General features: G+C 35.1%; 2 protein-coding genes across 3 annotated transcripts in view; one reads left to right on the top strand and one right to left on the bottom strand.

Annotated features, from left to right (window-relative positions):
* LOC145270063 (uncharacterized) overlaps window positions 1-15,223 on the top strand; it is a 40,844-nt gene that overhangs the window by 10,910 nt on the left and 14,711 nt on the right. Inside the window, exon 1 of one of the 2 annotated variants that reach the window (XM_080125674.1) lies at window positions 5,998-6,076. The exons of the other annotated variant lie outside the window; for it this stretch is intronic. The gene's annotated coding sequence lies outside the window, so the exon portion shown is untranslated. Of the gene's footprint in view, window positions 1-5,997; window positions 6,077-15,223 lie in introns of those variants that run through there. 2 annotated transcript variants of the gene reach the window in all.
* Window positions 10,074-11,360, bottom strand: LOC145272584 (uncharacterized). The gene is made up of 2 exons (XM_080127040.1): window positions 10,924-11,360; window positions 10,074-10,473 (listed from the first exon to the last, which is right to left on the bottom strand). Exons 1-2 carry the CDS (start codon window positions 11,358-11,360, stop codon window positions 10,074-10,076), a joined length of 837 nt encoding a protein of 278 aa, XP_079983166.1.

Here is a 15,223-nt window from a genome sequence, read left to right as displayed (position 1 = left end):
GTTTTGATTTAATATATTTTATTTCTTCTTTAAGGAGTGAATTTGTTTTTCAATATCTATAAAAAAAAACATTGAATTAATAGAAATAATTGTCGTAATTAAACGAAACTTTCTGTGCAATATTAGAAGATTATAAGGTTTCATTCAAAAAAAATTCAACGTGTTTTTTTTTAATAGTTTTAAACTTTGAACTTTACAGGTAAATTTGTAAATAACTGTATATATTTTTTTAATTAGCTTATTTTATTTATTGATCTTTTATCTTCAATTTATGATATATAAATTTGAGGTGAGAAAATTAATTATTTTCATTTTAATAGACATTTCAAAATGGGAGGTTGAATTTTAAAAAAAAACCTTGTCTATAATATTATATTCGGTTTATTGGAAAAAGCATAAAATTTCACATTGAACTTGAAAATATCGTAAAAACTGAACCACTGGAAAAATTTTGATAGATTTTTAAAATGAAAAAATGAAAAAAATTAATTCGGAAAATTCAATTGATTTAATTACGTAAACAAAATGGCTGCATGAAGGCGCGTAGGCACTTTGTAAACACTGTTTTTTTTTTTTTAATAAAAAATAATATTTCTATTATTTTTTTAACGACTTTAATAGTTTATTTTGGAAGTATATTCCATAAAGAAAATAAACAACCACCTTTAAAAAGAGACATTACGAGTTTTTTTATATTTCATTCGCAGTTTTTTATTAGTTGTGTCAAAAAGTCTGACACACCTAGTGAAGGACTTCTCCTCCATTGACAGAGAACAAGAAATTTAAGTGCAGCATCTGAAGAACAGATATTACACTGTGATCTCAGACCAGTTTTTCTCGGTTTAGTTGTTGCTTCACAGCGTTTCGGCCAACTATTCCTCTGGCCTTCGTAAGGTGGTAACCGCAACGGGATAGGAATTCTGAATCTCCTAACTGCATTCCCAGCAATTACTGCCTTCCATAGTTGTTGTCATCTCACCACGAAGGCCAGATGAATAGTTGGCCGAACCATCGTGAAGCAACAACTAAATAGATGAGGATAATAGTCCGCAATAAATAAATTAATAAATAATACTCATCTCAATAATGAATTCCAATTAAATAATATAGAATTTAGACTTAATATTTTCTGTGTTATTTGTCGGACTACTGTTCTCATTTTGACTGTTATTTTCCCAACGTTTAAGGCTTTCAAAATTCATAATAGAATTGTCCGCATGTGGCGTAACGGATAAAGTACTAGGTTAAATTCAGTTATAAGTTAATATCTTGTTAATCTTTCCTAGACATGGCCCCAAATAGTAGCCCCTTACGTCCAAGTGACGATATGCTTTGTAAGGGCTGAACATGAGTAAAAAATAAATAAATATAATAAAATAAGTAATATTCTACTGGGAGTTGAAGGTTCAATCCTCACTGCAGGCGACACTCAGAATACGATTGAGAATTATTTAGAACTCTTACCCGGTTTTGGCTGGTGGAACAAGAAGATGCTATCTGCGTGGATTAAATAAAGGGTTACGTTTGAACGAAAGATTCCCGAGTTCGATAAGAGAGGTGACATCGGCTGAAAAATTGTGAAAATAACTATTAAGATGAGAATAACAGTCCAAATATTCCAAAAAAATACAAATTATCAATCCCAAAAATTAAGAAATATAAAGGTTTTCTTGTAAAAACTTGATCATCAACAAGTATGAAAGTTAAGAAATGATATATTTAATAAAGTAAATACGAACTCAATAGTTTAGAGTTGGCATAGTTGCATTTATCAATCCGCGGTTTCTACGAAGTTACTTGGGTGTGCCCGGCAGATGACGAAACAACCGAAAACGATCGAAAAGTAGTTTTCTGGATATAAAGACATTTTTTCCAATGTATTATTAATGATTTTCGGTGGTCGTCACCATTCTAAACATGGGAAGGGGGTAATAATTTGCGCTTTTTTTAATAAGTCTTGCCTGGCCGTTTTCGGTTCTTTCTGCCATCTACCGGGCACACCAATAGCAATGGCCAATGACTCTTTATCTGAAAGTACATCTTTTAAACTCCTCGGCCTAATTCACAGGAAACATGAGTTGGAACAATTACATTGAGAACATTGCCAGGAATGCGAAAAAGGTGGGTTCTCTCTATCGTGCTAGAAAGCTATTAATGCCTGAAAGTATCCTATACCTCTATAAGGCCACCATTCGCCCATGTATGGAGTATTGTTGTCATATTTGGGTTGGTGCATCTGCCACTAGTCTCTCGCTCCTAGACAAGGTTCAAAAGAGAGTCGCCAATCTGATAGGTCCTGAGCTACCAGCTAAACTTAAGCCTTTGTCACATTGACGAAATGTTGCATCCCTCTGCCTGTTCTACAAGTACTTTAACGGTGAATGATCTGACGAACTGCAAGCACTTCTACCCCCTCGACGTAAATACCCCCGTAAAACCCGACAAGCAGCTAAATCCCACCCCTTCACAGTAGAGATCTCTAGATGCAAGAGAGCCTTCTACTCTAGTAGTTTCTTCCCCAGAACAGCTAGACTTTGGAATTCTCTTCCGGGTCCCTGTTTCCCCGACTGTAGTGACATGCAGAAGTAACTTCATGTGAATCTCAGGTCAGTGAATGCAGAAGACCCGCATAGTATACTTCTAAAACTATGAGAATATTTCTTATTATTTTGTTATCCTTGTTCTAACAGGGCACACTTTATAAGTATTATCAAGACAGACATATATATATATATATATATATATATATATATATATATATATATATATATATATATAAGAACAAATAGTTAATAAAACATGTTAAAAAACACTTTGAAAAAGAGTTAAAAACATATTTAATTTGAAAAGGAAACACCGAATAAGTGGATAGTCCTTAATCCGCGGAGTTTCGAAGAAATACTTTCCTTCTCATCAGAGGGTAGGATTTAGCAAAATGCGGGATCTGATTTTGCTTGCAAAAGTATTTGACAAAACTGCAAGTAAGTCAAAGATCTTACTTGATAACAAAAAGTGAAGCGGAGGGAATAGGGTGAAGAAAAAGGTGATTTCAAGTGAAAGGATAGTCTGGTGAAAGGTAAAGTATCCAATGACGGTAAAATCCAAAAATGCAAATCCAAGAAAGTTAGTTAAATTTCCATTCGCACAAGTAAAATCCAAGGGAATCGCGTAGTTGGAAGATGATCCAAAATAATCCAAAAGGCAGAAATCCGTGGAATAATTCAGAAACAGGTACAAGGAAAAGGGGAAAGAATTCCAATATTATTATTAAAAGATAGATAAGATATGCGTTAAACTCGGCTGCCGAGGCATGGCGTAATTAAGAAAAATGAGTGAAGAAAATGAAGAGAGAGAAAAAAATTGAATGGTGATTGAATTAAACTTAAAATAGAAAAGCCCAGACAAGATGACGTTAAAAGGCGTCAAAAATATAGAGCAAAAAGGGGTCAACTGAAATGTACAAGTTATTACTTAAGAAAATATCTGCAGGAGTTATTAAAAGACACCAAGTGAAATGAGAAAGAAATAAAATAAATACATATATATATATATATATATATATATATATATATATATATATATATATATATGAAAAAGGAACAAACCAAGTTATATGTTCATCAACGTTTCGTCTTTATTTCAAGACGTCATCAAGCTAATTAAATTGGTAAAAATAAAATACCAGTACAATATTTGAAAATATACTTGTGAAAACGATGTCTTTGTTCTATTTACGAACGAAAAAAGTCGTTTGTATTTCAAAATATGAATGGCGTTGTGGGGTGAGTGTAATTGTTAACGTCATATAGCCGTTTAGATATTTAAAAAGATATGTAATTTATGTTTGTTTGTTTTTTGTTTTTTTTTTGTTTTTTTTGTTTTTTTGTGTGTGAAAGTGCACTGGAGGACCACCCGAAGATTTACCTTTAAGAAGTTGATTTTTTTTTATACTTAACTGTTTACTGGTGTATTCGGGTCTACTGCGAACAAATATCACAGTTTATTTTGTCTCTGATACGAATTAGTGATACAAGTAACACAGCCCATGGTTGATTGCTAGTATAGTTAGTTGTCTGGCCGCCATTTTTTTTTTTTTTTTTTACTTTCATGTACGACTGTGAAGTGGGTACGCATGCGCAGAAATTTGCAGCTATTGTACGGAACAGAGTTAGACACCAAGGTCGTTTTTTAATGTGGAGAAAAGGTACAAAAATAAAAATTATCTCAGTCGTGAAGGATTTCTCCCCCACTGAAAGAGAACGAGAAATGGAAGTGCCGCATCTGAAGAACAGATATTACACTTTGATCTTGGCCAGCAGACAGAATAGACACCCCACAACCTCGCAATGTTAAGAACGGCTGTCTGAATGGACACCCCCCCCGCCTCCCCATGTTAAGAACGGCTGCCGGAATAGACACCCCCAACCTCACCCATGTTAAGAACGGCAAATTTTACCAAAAAAAGAAAAAATCGTTTTCTTTTTCGCTTGTTTAGATATATATATATATATAGAAAGGTTATGGTGTGTGTGTGTGTGTGTGTGTGTGTGTGTGTGTGTGTGTGTGTGTGTGTGTGTGTGTGTGTGTGTGCATATATATATGTGTGTGTGTGTGTACATATATATATATATATATATATATATATATATGTACACACACACACACACACACACACACACACCTTTCTTTTCCTTGTTTTTTATTTATTTTTTTTTAAATATGGCGGCCATTGCACAAAAGTTATTATAGAAGCATTGGATTTTTACGGTGTTACTAATGTACGTTATTCTTTTCAGCGAGAATTTAAACTGTTATATATTTGTTTCCAGCAGACCCGAATACACCTGTGAACGGATGAATCTAAAAAAAAAAAAAACTTTTTAAGGGTAAATCTTCGGGTGGTTCCCCAGTGCATTTTACCCTTTTTTTTTTTTTTTTTTAATAAATATAGTCGTTATTATTCAAATGTGGATGCATAATTGAACATCTATCTATCTACTTATACAGGGTGACCAAAAAAAACGGGCCCCAACTCTACTTAGGCCCCGTTTCTTAGTGTTTTATCCGAATGAAATGAAACTTTGGTCATAACTAGTTTATTATATTCAAAACATCACATCAAAACACAAGGGTCTTTGGCATTTTTTCTCCATTCTACAGCATGGCCTCAATTTAGCTTTTGTTTTTTTTGGGGGGGGGGGCAGTTTTGTTTCGTTGTATCACAACTCATCAGTGCGCTAGACTAGCCAAGGATTGAACCTAGGACCGTCGTGTTGACAGTCGGCAGTTCTCCCATTCGACCACGGAAGCGATGCCCGCAAATAACCTGTGTGAATGTCTATTTAAACAAACACCCGTCCACCACTTTTACAGTGCTCAAACCGCCTGTTTGTAAACAAACAGCGAGCTTCGCATTTTTCAGCCAATATTTGAGAATATGTCACAAAAGTTTTGCAAAGGCTGTAAATATGTTTGAATGCAGCAGTCACAGCCGTAACTGCCGACAGTTGCAGCTCGATTAACCAATCAAAATTAAGGATTTATGTATTTAATAATATATATCACAAATACTGACACAACAGTTCGTTGGTGGTCTAATATTCGACTAAAACTGTGAATCTTGCTTAAAAATTTATTCAGCAAATTAAACTTTCGATTGCAATTCAAATTATTTGTATTCAAAAATAAATAACAAAAGCAAGAACTACTAAACAAAATGTGAAAATGTTCAACGTCAACAACGTTTGAGAAATTAAACATTAAAAAATAATTTTTAAAATTGTGAAGAAAAATTGGAAGGCAAATAATAATTATTAATAAAATGACCATTTCTGAAACCAACATGCAAATTTCAAAAAGTTTTATCGGGAGTCTTAGTAGCTTGGCAGGCCGAGAGAAGGTTGAGTTGTTCAATTGTTTCTTGCTCGACTCCGTGCACGATGGATGACGTCGCAAAGTGAGATGGATGTCGTCATAAAGCAACGATTTATCATTTATGACGTCATACATTTGCAAACAAATATATATGAAACTAGACCGGTGTTGATTTATGAACGAATATGAACAGAAAATTATTGTAAGTAAAAATTGTTTTTCATTTCAAGAAATTTAGATTATTTGGATTTTTAACCACTAGACCACCGTCACCTATGACGACTTTTCTAGGTTTTCGGGTATGCTGAAAACGAATATCACATTTGAATTTGGGACATACAAGTGGTTTTCTGGATATTAAGACTTTTGTTGTTCAATGTAATCCCTTGCAATAACTGATGGACATGTTTTTTTTTCAACTGAACAAATATTAATACGCATGCGTGTCCCAAACATTCCCTCCTCTTCATGTTAAGAATGGCGACCGTCACTAACATTCATTAAGTAATACATTCGAAAAACATGTCTTAATATCCCGAAAAAAAAATACTTGTTCACCCCAAACTTGAATGTGATATTCGTTTTTAGCATATCCTATAAAAATTGTCATTTTAAAGGTCGGTGTTAAGTTGCCGTTAAAGTAAAAAAAAAATACTGATTACGTTTCTATAAAATAATAAGACTGCAAGGCATTAAAATAGAATCGTATATTCTGAGTAGATCTTGTTTATGCGAAGATGGTGATACGTTAGCAGTATCAGAATTTTTGTAGGAATTTTTGACACCCCTAACACGAAACTGCGAATACAATATAAAAATCTCGTAATTTCTCTGTTAAAAGTGGGTTGTTTATTTTCTTTATGGATTATACTTCCAAAATAAACTATTACAGTTGTTTTAAAAGTAATAGAAATATTTTTTTTTAAACAGTAATGAATTTTCCGAACTCAATATTTTTCAATTTTTAAACTTTAAAAATCTATCAAAATTTTTCTATTCATTCTATTTTTACGATATTTTCAGGGTCAATGTGAAATTTTATGTTCTTTCCAATAAACCGAATATAATATTTTAGACAAACGTTTATTTTTAAATTCACGCCCCCCCCAAGTGTCACCCATTTTGAAATGTCTATTAAAAAGTAAATAATTAATTTATGTCGCACAAATTGAAGAGAAAAGGTCAATAAATAATATATTCAAATTTAAAACAAAAAAAAATCGCTTTTTTAGAAATTTACCTGTAAAGTCCGAAGTTTAAAACCTTTTTTTTTTTTTAAAAACACATTGTTTTTTTTGTTGTTGTTTTTTTTTAATAAAACCTTGGTCCTTGCTCCTTTAATTGAAAAAGAATTAGGGCTTGAATTACATTTTTCGAGGAGTTATAAGCTTGGAAAGATGGGGTGGAATTATTCACTATTTTCACGAAATTTCTGACACTGCTAGTGATACGTCTTTAACAATCAGTTCAACAGAGTCTGGATCATTTTTAAATAGGTAATGAACTTATGGTTCTGTGCTGTTTTAAGAGGTTCACTCTCCCATGCTTTGCCTTCTCTAGGTGAGAAGGAATTAGTTTTATTATTTTTGTGGAAGTCGTTTCTCACAAGGCATGAAGCCAATTGATGTAAGAAGCAAACTAAGAATGAAACGTGATATCTGTAAAAAAAATGAACAATTTTGCTTTTTTACGAAGAATCGAAAACGTTCGTCCATATATTAATACATTTTTTTAATTATTATTTTAACACGAAAAAAGATTATTAGAAAATCCGAAAAATAAAAAAGGTGGAATTAAGCAAACGATTTCTGTTATTTTAACAACGTTTGCTTAAATGAAAAAATACTGTTTACATACACACGCACACGCACACACACACAGTGTGTGTGTGTGTGTGTGTGTGTGTGTGTGTGTGTGTGTGTGTGTGTGTGTGTGTGTGTGTGTGTGTGTGTGTGTGTGTGTGTGTGTGTGTTCTTTAGTTTACGGCTTGTGCTGAAATAATAATCTTATTATTTAGAAACACATAGGGAAGGGGTCTAGTTATCTATTCTGTACTTTTACTTAACAGTTTAATAAACAAAAAAATTGAATTTAACTTGAACATCCTAGCCTATCTAAAAATAGCATGTTCCATAAACTGCAGAAGTGCCATATATTTTAGTTTATGTTGGGGATACCCCTGGTTTTTACCTATTTAATAATCTTAGGTTTACGATAAAATCCAGCTTTTTTTCTTTTTTTTTCTTTTTTTTTTTTTTTGCTAGTGCACTTACTGGTCCGCGCTATTTTTTTTTTTTTAATCGTATTTCCAAGTTTAATTAAAGTTTTATGATATGTTTTTTATTCAATTGTAAGGTTAAAGTATAGAATATGTACAAAACACCCTTCCCTCCCTATGTTAAGCATGGCTTTTTAAATAATAACGTTAATATTTCAGCACGGATCAATAAGTGCACTAGTACCTTTTATTTTTTTATCCCTCAAGAAAAAATTCGTTGGTCCCATTGGACGTTAATGGGTAATTCTTTTTTGGAACGCCAGCTCGCCAAAAAGTACGCCACGGGCAAAATTTCATTCCGTCATAAAAACAACTTTCTACAGAAAAAAAAACAACTTATTTTTACACTTTTATCTCGCGAATAAACATATATATTAAAAACCGCGTTTATTATTTTTAATATCCAACAACGGAGTTGAAGTCAATGTTTCGATGTTTGTTACACTTGACATGTTTGATATAATTTGGCGGTCGGGAAAAATAACGAAGGTCGATACAACAGGAGAAAAGTTCGCCAGTTTTATCCCTTAACACCCCCGCTTAAACTTAACATCCTGATAATTTTGCTTTTACGCAATGTAGGCGAGTTCTAGCCATGGGTTTAGTAAAGCAATCTGCAGTATTTTGGTCAGTCGGCACATAGATTAATTTGATCATACCCTTGTTTATTTTGTCCCTTATGTAGTGGTACTTAATATCTATGTGTTTTACTCGCTGGCTTGTGATGGAATTTTTTGCTATGCAGATTGCACTCTGGTTGTCGGAATATACTATTGCTTGTTCCCATTTCCTTGGGTAGCCCATTTCATTTACCAACTGCGAAAGGTATTGTGCCTCTTGTATAGCTGGCGTCATTGCCGTATATTCTGCCTCACATGTGGATAACGCTACTGTGAGCTGCTTCTTGCTTTTCCAGGTAATGACTGGTCCTTCCTCATTTAGGGAGAAGCAATACCCTGACGTACTCTTTCTGTCTTCAGAGCTACCCCAATCAGCATCAGTATATCCCGTCAACTGCAGGCCGCTTTCACATTTGCTGAAAGATAAACAAAAAACAAGGGTTCCCTTTAGGTATCTGAATACATGTTTAACTGCATTCCAGTGTTCAATTGTGGAACTTTGATTGTATTGCGATAATTTGTTTACAACCCATAAAATGTCAGGTCTGGTGCAAGTTGATAGATACACCAAACTTCCTATAGCCTCTCTGTATCTAGTGGGATCAAAGGCTTCCGCTTCCTGAGAAAAGGTTAATTTTTGTTCACAGGGTGTTGATCTTGGCTTGCAGTCTAACATATCGAATTTTTCTAATAATTTTTCCGTATATGCTCGCTGATTCATCTCTATTTTGTTTCCTTCGATGATAAAATCTACACCCAGAAATCGTGAGATCTGCCCCAAGTCTTTCATGTCGAACTTCTGCTTGAGTCGGGTCTTAACTTCTGTTATAGTGTTTAAACTATTTGCCGCGATTAAGATATCGTCTACCCATACGAGGATAATGATTCCCTTACCTTCGTTTACTTTCACAAACATGCATGGATCGATAAGGCTTTGCTTAAAATTTTCAAGCAGAAGTTCTTTGCTTAGTAGGTCATTCCAATTTTTGCCGCTCTGCTTTAGCCCATAGAACGACTTATTTAATTTCCAAACAAGTCTTTCCTTGCCTGGAACTCTGTATCCTTCTGGCTGTTGGGTATAAATGTCACAGTCTATATTGGCATTTAAGTATGCGGATTTGACATCCATCTGATGTATTATTAGATCATATTGCATAGCAAATTGCATTAGGATTCTAATGGTGGTCATTTTTGTGGTAGGTGCATAGGTTTCGTGATAGTCTATGTCCTTTATCTGGCTGTACCCCTTAGCAACATATCTGGCTTTGTACTCATCATCATTTTTGTCGTCTTTTTTGATGTTATACACCTATTTTCCCCCCAACTACATTTTTGTTTTCAGGGAGGGTTGTCAGCGTGAAAGTGTTGTTTTCCTTTAAGGAATTCATTTCCCTTTCCATTGCTAATTTCCATTTGTTTGCATCCGGGGAATTAATGGCTTCCTGGTATGATCCAGGGATAATTTTTGTTTCACACGAGTTTATATATTCTTCATCACTTGGGTTATTACTGGTGTCATAGTCTATTAGGTAAGGGGGCGGTTTTCTCTGCCTTAGTGGATATCTTTGATTTCTGTTTCCAATATTTTCATTAATTCTGTTATTTGTCTGTTCCCCTACTTGATTTTCACTATTTTCAGCATTACTCTGGTGGGGATCATGGGCAAGTTCATTTGTTTCATGGTCATTGATTTCGTGTTCACTGAATTGGGGATGATTTGTATTTATAGAGGGGAATTAAAGTTGGTTCAATGTAATTATTTTGGGGGGATAGCCAGAGTTCTCTCCCTTACACTGACGAATTTATTTGTGAAAGTTACAAATCGTATCTTTTTTACAAATTTCTTTTCGTCAAAGTAAACAAAGTAGGCTGGGCTGTATTTGTCGTAGCCTACAAAAATACCCTTTTCCGACCGGGGGTCTAACTTTTTTTATTTTGAGTGTGAGCGTATGTTCCAAAAATGTTCATGTTTTCAACATTTGTTTTTTTTTATTCTTTAATGCCTCATAAGGTGTTAATTTTATCCTATGGTTATAACATCGATTTCGGATGTAGGTTGCACACAGGAAAGAATAAGGCCAGAGTTTGTGTGTTAAATGGGACTCTATAAGCATGCATCTCGACATTTCAAAAAGAGTTCTCCATCCCCGCTCCGCAGTTCCATTTTGGTGCCGTGAATATGGTGCTGATGTTTCATGTCGGATTTTGTGTTGGATAAGAAGTGATTTGAATTCTCTTGATGTGAATTCAGTACCATTATCACTTCTTATTCTCTTAACATTTCCATAAGGAGCGCTATCGGCTAAAAACTGTTTTGTAGCATCGACTGTGTTGCTTTTGTTCCTTAGGAGATATGCCATTACATAGCCTGAATAATCGTCCGTAAATGTTATGGCGTACCGAAACCCACCAATACCGACAGGCTCTATTCCACCTGCCAAGTCGCAGTGGACTAGTTCCAAAGGGTACTTGGCTCTTTCGTCTGGTTTTCTTGAACGGATATCCTGCATTTTTCCGAGGGTACAAGTTTCGCACGGTGTGTTACTGTCTTTTTCAGTAATGGTCATTCCCTCAACTACAGTTGACATTTTTAAAATATCAGGAATATTGCAATGGCCGAAAATTTTGTGCCACGTGTTTAAAGCGTGTTTTGTATTATTTACACTGTTTGTTACACATTTATTTAAATAATAAAGTTTCCCTCTTTTCTTTATTTTACATTTAACGCCATCTTTGGTGCTTAGCATGGCATGGTTTTGTGAAAATTTCACGTTGCAACCCTTCCCTACAGCGGCCTGAACAGACAATATATTTTGTGTAAATGTAGGCACAAATAAGGCGTTTTTTAGATAGATGTTGTGTCTCTTTTTATCTATATCATATAGCGATACTTTTTCCGTTCCTTTCTTTAATGCTAAGTTATTGTTTTTTGATCCGTCAGCAAGCTCAATATAATGTTCCTCTGGGTTAAAGTTATGCTTAAAATTAATAATTTTTTTTTTCATCATTTATAATATGTGTAGTAGCCCCACAATCGACTAATAGTTCAAAATTTTCAGAAATGACATTCGGGTTTACTCTTACTTTGTAGTATGAGTGATTGTTTTCTTCGGCAGTAGTCCGCTGTATTTTTCTGTAGAATTTTGTGTCGTGTGTCCTGGTTTCGCAAAATCTGCACCACCTGTTCTTATGACAACTTTTTACGAAGTGGCCATTTTTGTTACACCGAAAACATGATGGGGGGTCTCTATTTTATACAAGGCTTTCATGATAGATTCCTCCTCCTCCTCCTCCTCGATTTTTGTGTAGAGTTTTCCTCATAAGCTCGGAGAGATGCTTTAAATTCTATCAGAGTTTGGGGCGTTTCTCTTTGTGTAATTATCGCTTTTAGGGTATTAAATGATGCTGGTAGTCCTTTGAGTAACATGACTATCGCCAGTGGGTCCGAAATTGTCTCGCCACAGTTTCGTAGAGCAGCAATTGACTTTTCTGCTCGTATTACGTACCCTGTGGCATCTTCGCCGTCATTTTTTCGGAGGGTTGATAGGTCCGTATATAAAGCAATTATTTTTGGTTTGCCTTGTGATAAATAATTGTTCCCTGAGGATTTTCAATGCCTTCTTTCCATTGTCCTTTGCATCTCGCATAATCAGGGCTAAACTCCTATCGTCCAGTACTTAGACAAGTTCGGCAAAGATGTCTTCATTTTTCTGTTGGTCTATCTCGCCATCTTCCTTTTTTAATTCAGCCTTCAATTTTAGTCTGTGTAAAAGTCCCATGAATTTTATTTCGAACATTTCATAATTGTTCTCATCGCCATCAAACATTAGCGTTCTGGGCCCATAACCTGTTACACTTGACATGTTTGATATAATTTGGCGGTCGGGGAAAATAACGAAGGTCGACACAACAGGAGAAAAGTTCGCCACGTGTTTATTCACTCAAAGAGAAAAGGAAAAGAGAAAGAAAAGGACTCCTTACAAGGGAGAGTTAGAAATCAAAGGGACATAACTGAGGATGTTAATGGTTTATCCCTTAACAATGTTAAAACAAAACTAATTTTTTTGATAAATCTCTGTTTGGCGTACTCATGAATTATTTTTTTTTTAAGAATAAAATTGAATAAAGTTTATTTTTACACAAATGTTTAGACATTTACCTAGCGAATAAGCATAAAAATATATGCTTTGGAGGTCTTCTGAGTTTTGTATAAAATAAACAAAGAAGATAATGTTGTTCAGCAGCAGCAACAACAAAAACAACAATAATAATAATAATAATAATAACAACAACAACAATAATAATAATATTATAACAACAACAACAACAATAATAATAATAATAATAATAATAATAATAATAATAACAATAAAGGACCGAAATAGAGCTAGAGACACTAATTAACACTACCAGGATCTTGAGCCAGGATATCCAAATGGAATTTGGAATGGAAAAGTGCGCACTACTAGTTATAAGAAAGAGAAAACTGGAAACGACAGAAGGCATGGAACTATCCAACCAAACGAAGATGAGTGCACTAGGGGAACAAGACGACTATAAATACTTAGGAATTCTGGAAGTGGACACCATCAAAGCAACAGAAATGAAAGAGAGAATTGGAAAGGAATACCTCAGGAGAACAAGAAAAGTCCTGGAAACGAAATTATATAGCAGAAACCTAATAAAAGGTATAAATACATGGACAGTATCACTAGTAAGATACTCTGGACCGTTTATAGGGTGGACAAAAGAAGAACTGTTCTATCCCAATTATCATCAATGGACCTGAGGCATCAGTTAAAGCCAAACTCTTTGCCAAGAACCTTGCAGCTAATTCTACCCTTTGCGACCAAGGCCGCCAACCCCCAATATTTCCTCCTGTATCAGAAAACATGCTATGTGATATACTAATATTTGTACGTGATGTTACCAAGCTAATCAAAAACCTTGATTCCAGTAAAGCAACTGGCCCTGACGGTATTCCAATTATAGTACTCAAAAACATTCAACCAGAACTAGCGACCATACTTACAAAACTGTTTAAACGTTGTCTTAAGGAGAATGGCTTCCCATCACCCTGGAAAATCTCATCAGTATGCCCTGTATTTAAGAATGCAGGTGATCGCTCATCCCCCTCTCAGTACAGGCCAATAAGTCTCCTGTGCGTCATGAGTAAGTTGCTGGAATCTGTGCTAAATACAGAAGTAATCAACCATCTCAGCAAAAATAACCTTCTTAGTGACAAACAATATGGTTTCCATTCTGCTAGATCTACAGCAGATGTGCTTACAATTATATCTCATAGGAATAGCGAATCTCTCGATGGAGGCAACCTTTCTAGGGCAATTGCTCTTGACATATTTAAGGCCTTTGATAGGGTATGGCATAAAGCTTTACTTCACAAGATCTCCAACTATGGTATAGCTGGAAATATCTTTTCAATTATTAAATCATTTTTTCTGGTAGGTTCATAAGAGTAGTAGTTGATGGGCAAAAAACAGAAGCTCACAGTATTAATGCTGGTGTCCCTCAAGGGTCCATCCTGGGCCCAACTCTTTTCCTGATCTACATTAATGATCTTCCAAATCACATCCTTACATCATTCATAGACATTTATGCTGATGACACTACCATCTATGGTAGCACATCTAAGACAGTAAACAACCAAGTTCTCTCCAATTCTCTCTCCTGTGATCTTGAGCACGTGGTACAATGTGGAATGGAATGGCTGGTTACTTTTAATGCATCTAAAACCAAGCTTCTATCTTTGCATCATAAACGTTCTGATCCACATCTGGCATCAATTGAAATGAATGGCTCTCGTCTTGAGGAGGCCTCAAGTTTTGACAAGCTTCTGGGCTTGACCTTTACTACTGATCTTAAATGGAACACGTACATCGAATCTGTTGCCAAGGCCGCTGGAAAAATGGTCAGATCCTTCTATCGATCCAGTAGATATCTCACTGCTGATGCAATTCTCTATCTATATAAGAGCCAGGTACATCCAAGGATGGAATACTGTTGCCACATCTGGGCAGGAGCTGCTAGAAAGGACTTGTCCTGCCTTGATAGAGTTCAAAATAGACTCTGTGGTCTTGTAGGAGATGTCCTTTTCTCTTCCCTGCCACCTCTATCTCATAGAAGAGATGTTGCGAGTTTGTCTCTGCTGTATCGTTATTTTCATGGAAAGTGTTCGACTGAAATTCAATCTATGGTCCTCCCTCGCCAAACTTTCACAAGAAATACTCGTCTAGCTGTAAACATTATCAATAATTCCCCCCACTCTTTATCTGTGCCTAAACTTAAACGTAGATTCGATGAACAAAGCTTCTTTCTTAGAACTGCATGCCTGTGGAATTGTCTTCCGTTTTCCTGCTTTCCAGCTAACTACAATATGGTCGTCTTCAAGTCTAACGTAAACAAGTTTTTGATGAGCCATTCCACATGTTAA

Source organism: Euprymna scolopes, chromosome 4 (assembly GCF_053919585.1).
Source record: "Euprymna scolopes isolate OS-2025 chromosome 4, ASM5391958v1, whole genome shotgun sequence".
Classification (NCBI taxonomy): domain Eukaryota; kingdom Metazoa; phylum Mollusca; class Cephalopoda; order Sepiida; family Sepiolidae; genus Euprymna; species Euprymna scolopes.
This window is presented reverse-complemented; position numbering and strand designations above follow the sequence as displayed.

Excerpts from the sequence above, each read along its gene's own strand:
- LOC145272584 (XM_080127040.1), bottom strand. The coding sequence starts at position 11,360 with ATGTCAACTGTAGTTGAGGGAATGACCATTACTGAAAAAGACAGTAAC. Across the intron at positions 10,474-10,923 it reads CACCAAAATGGAACTGCGGA|TGAACACGAAATCAATGACC; the intron begins GCGGGGATGGAG and ends TCCCCAATTCAG.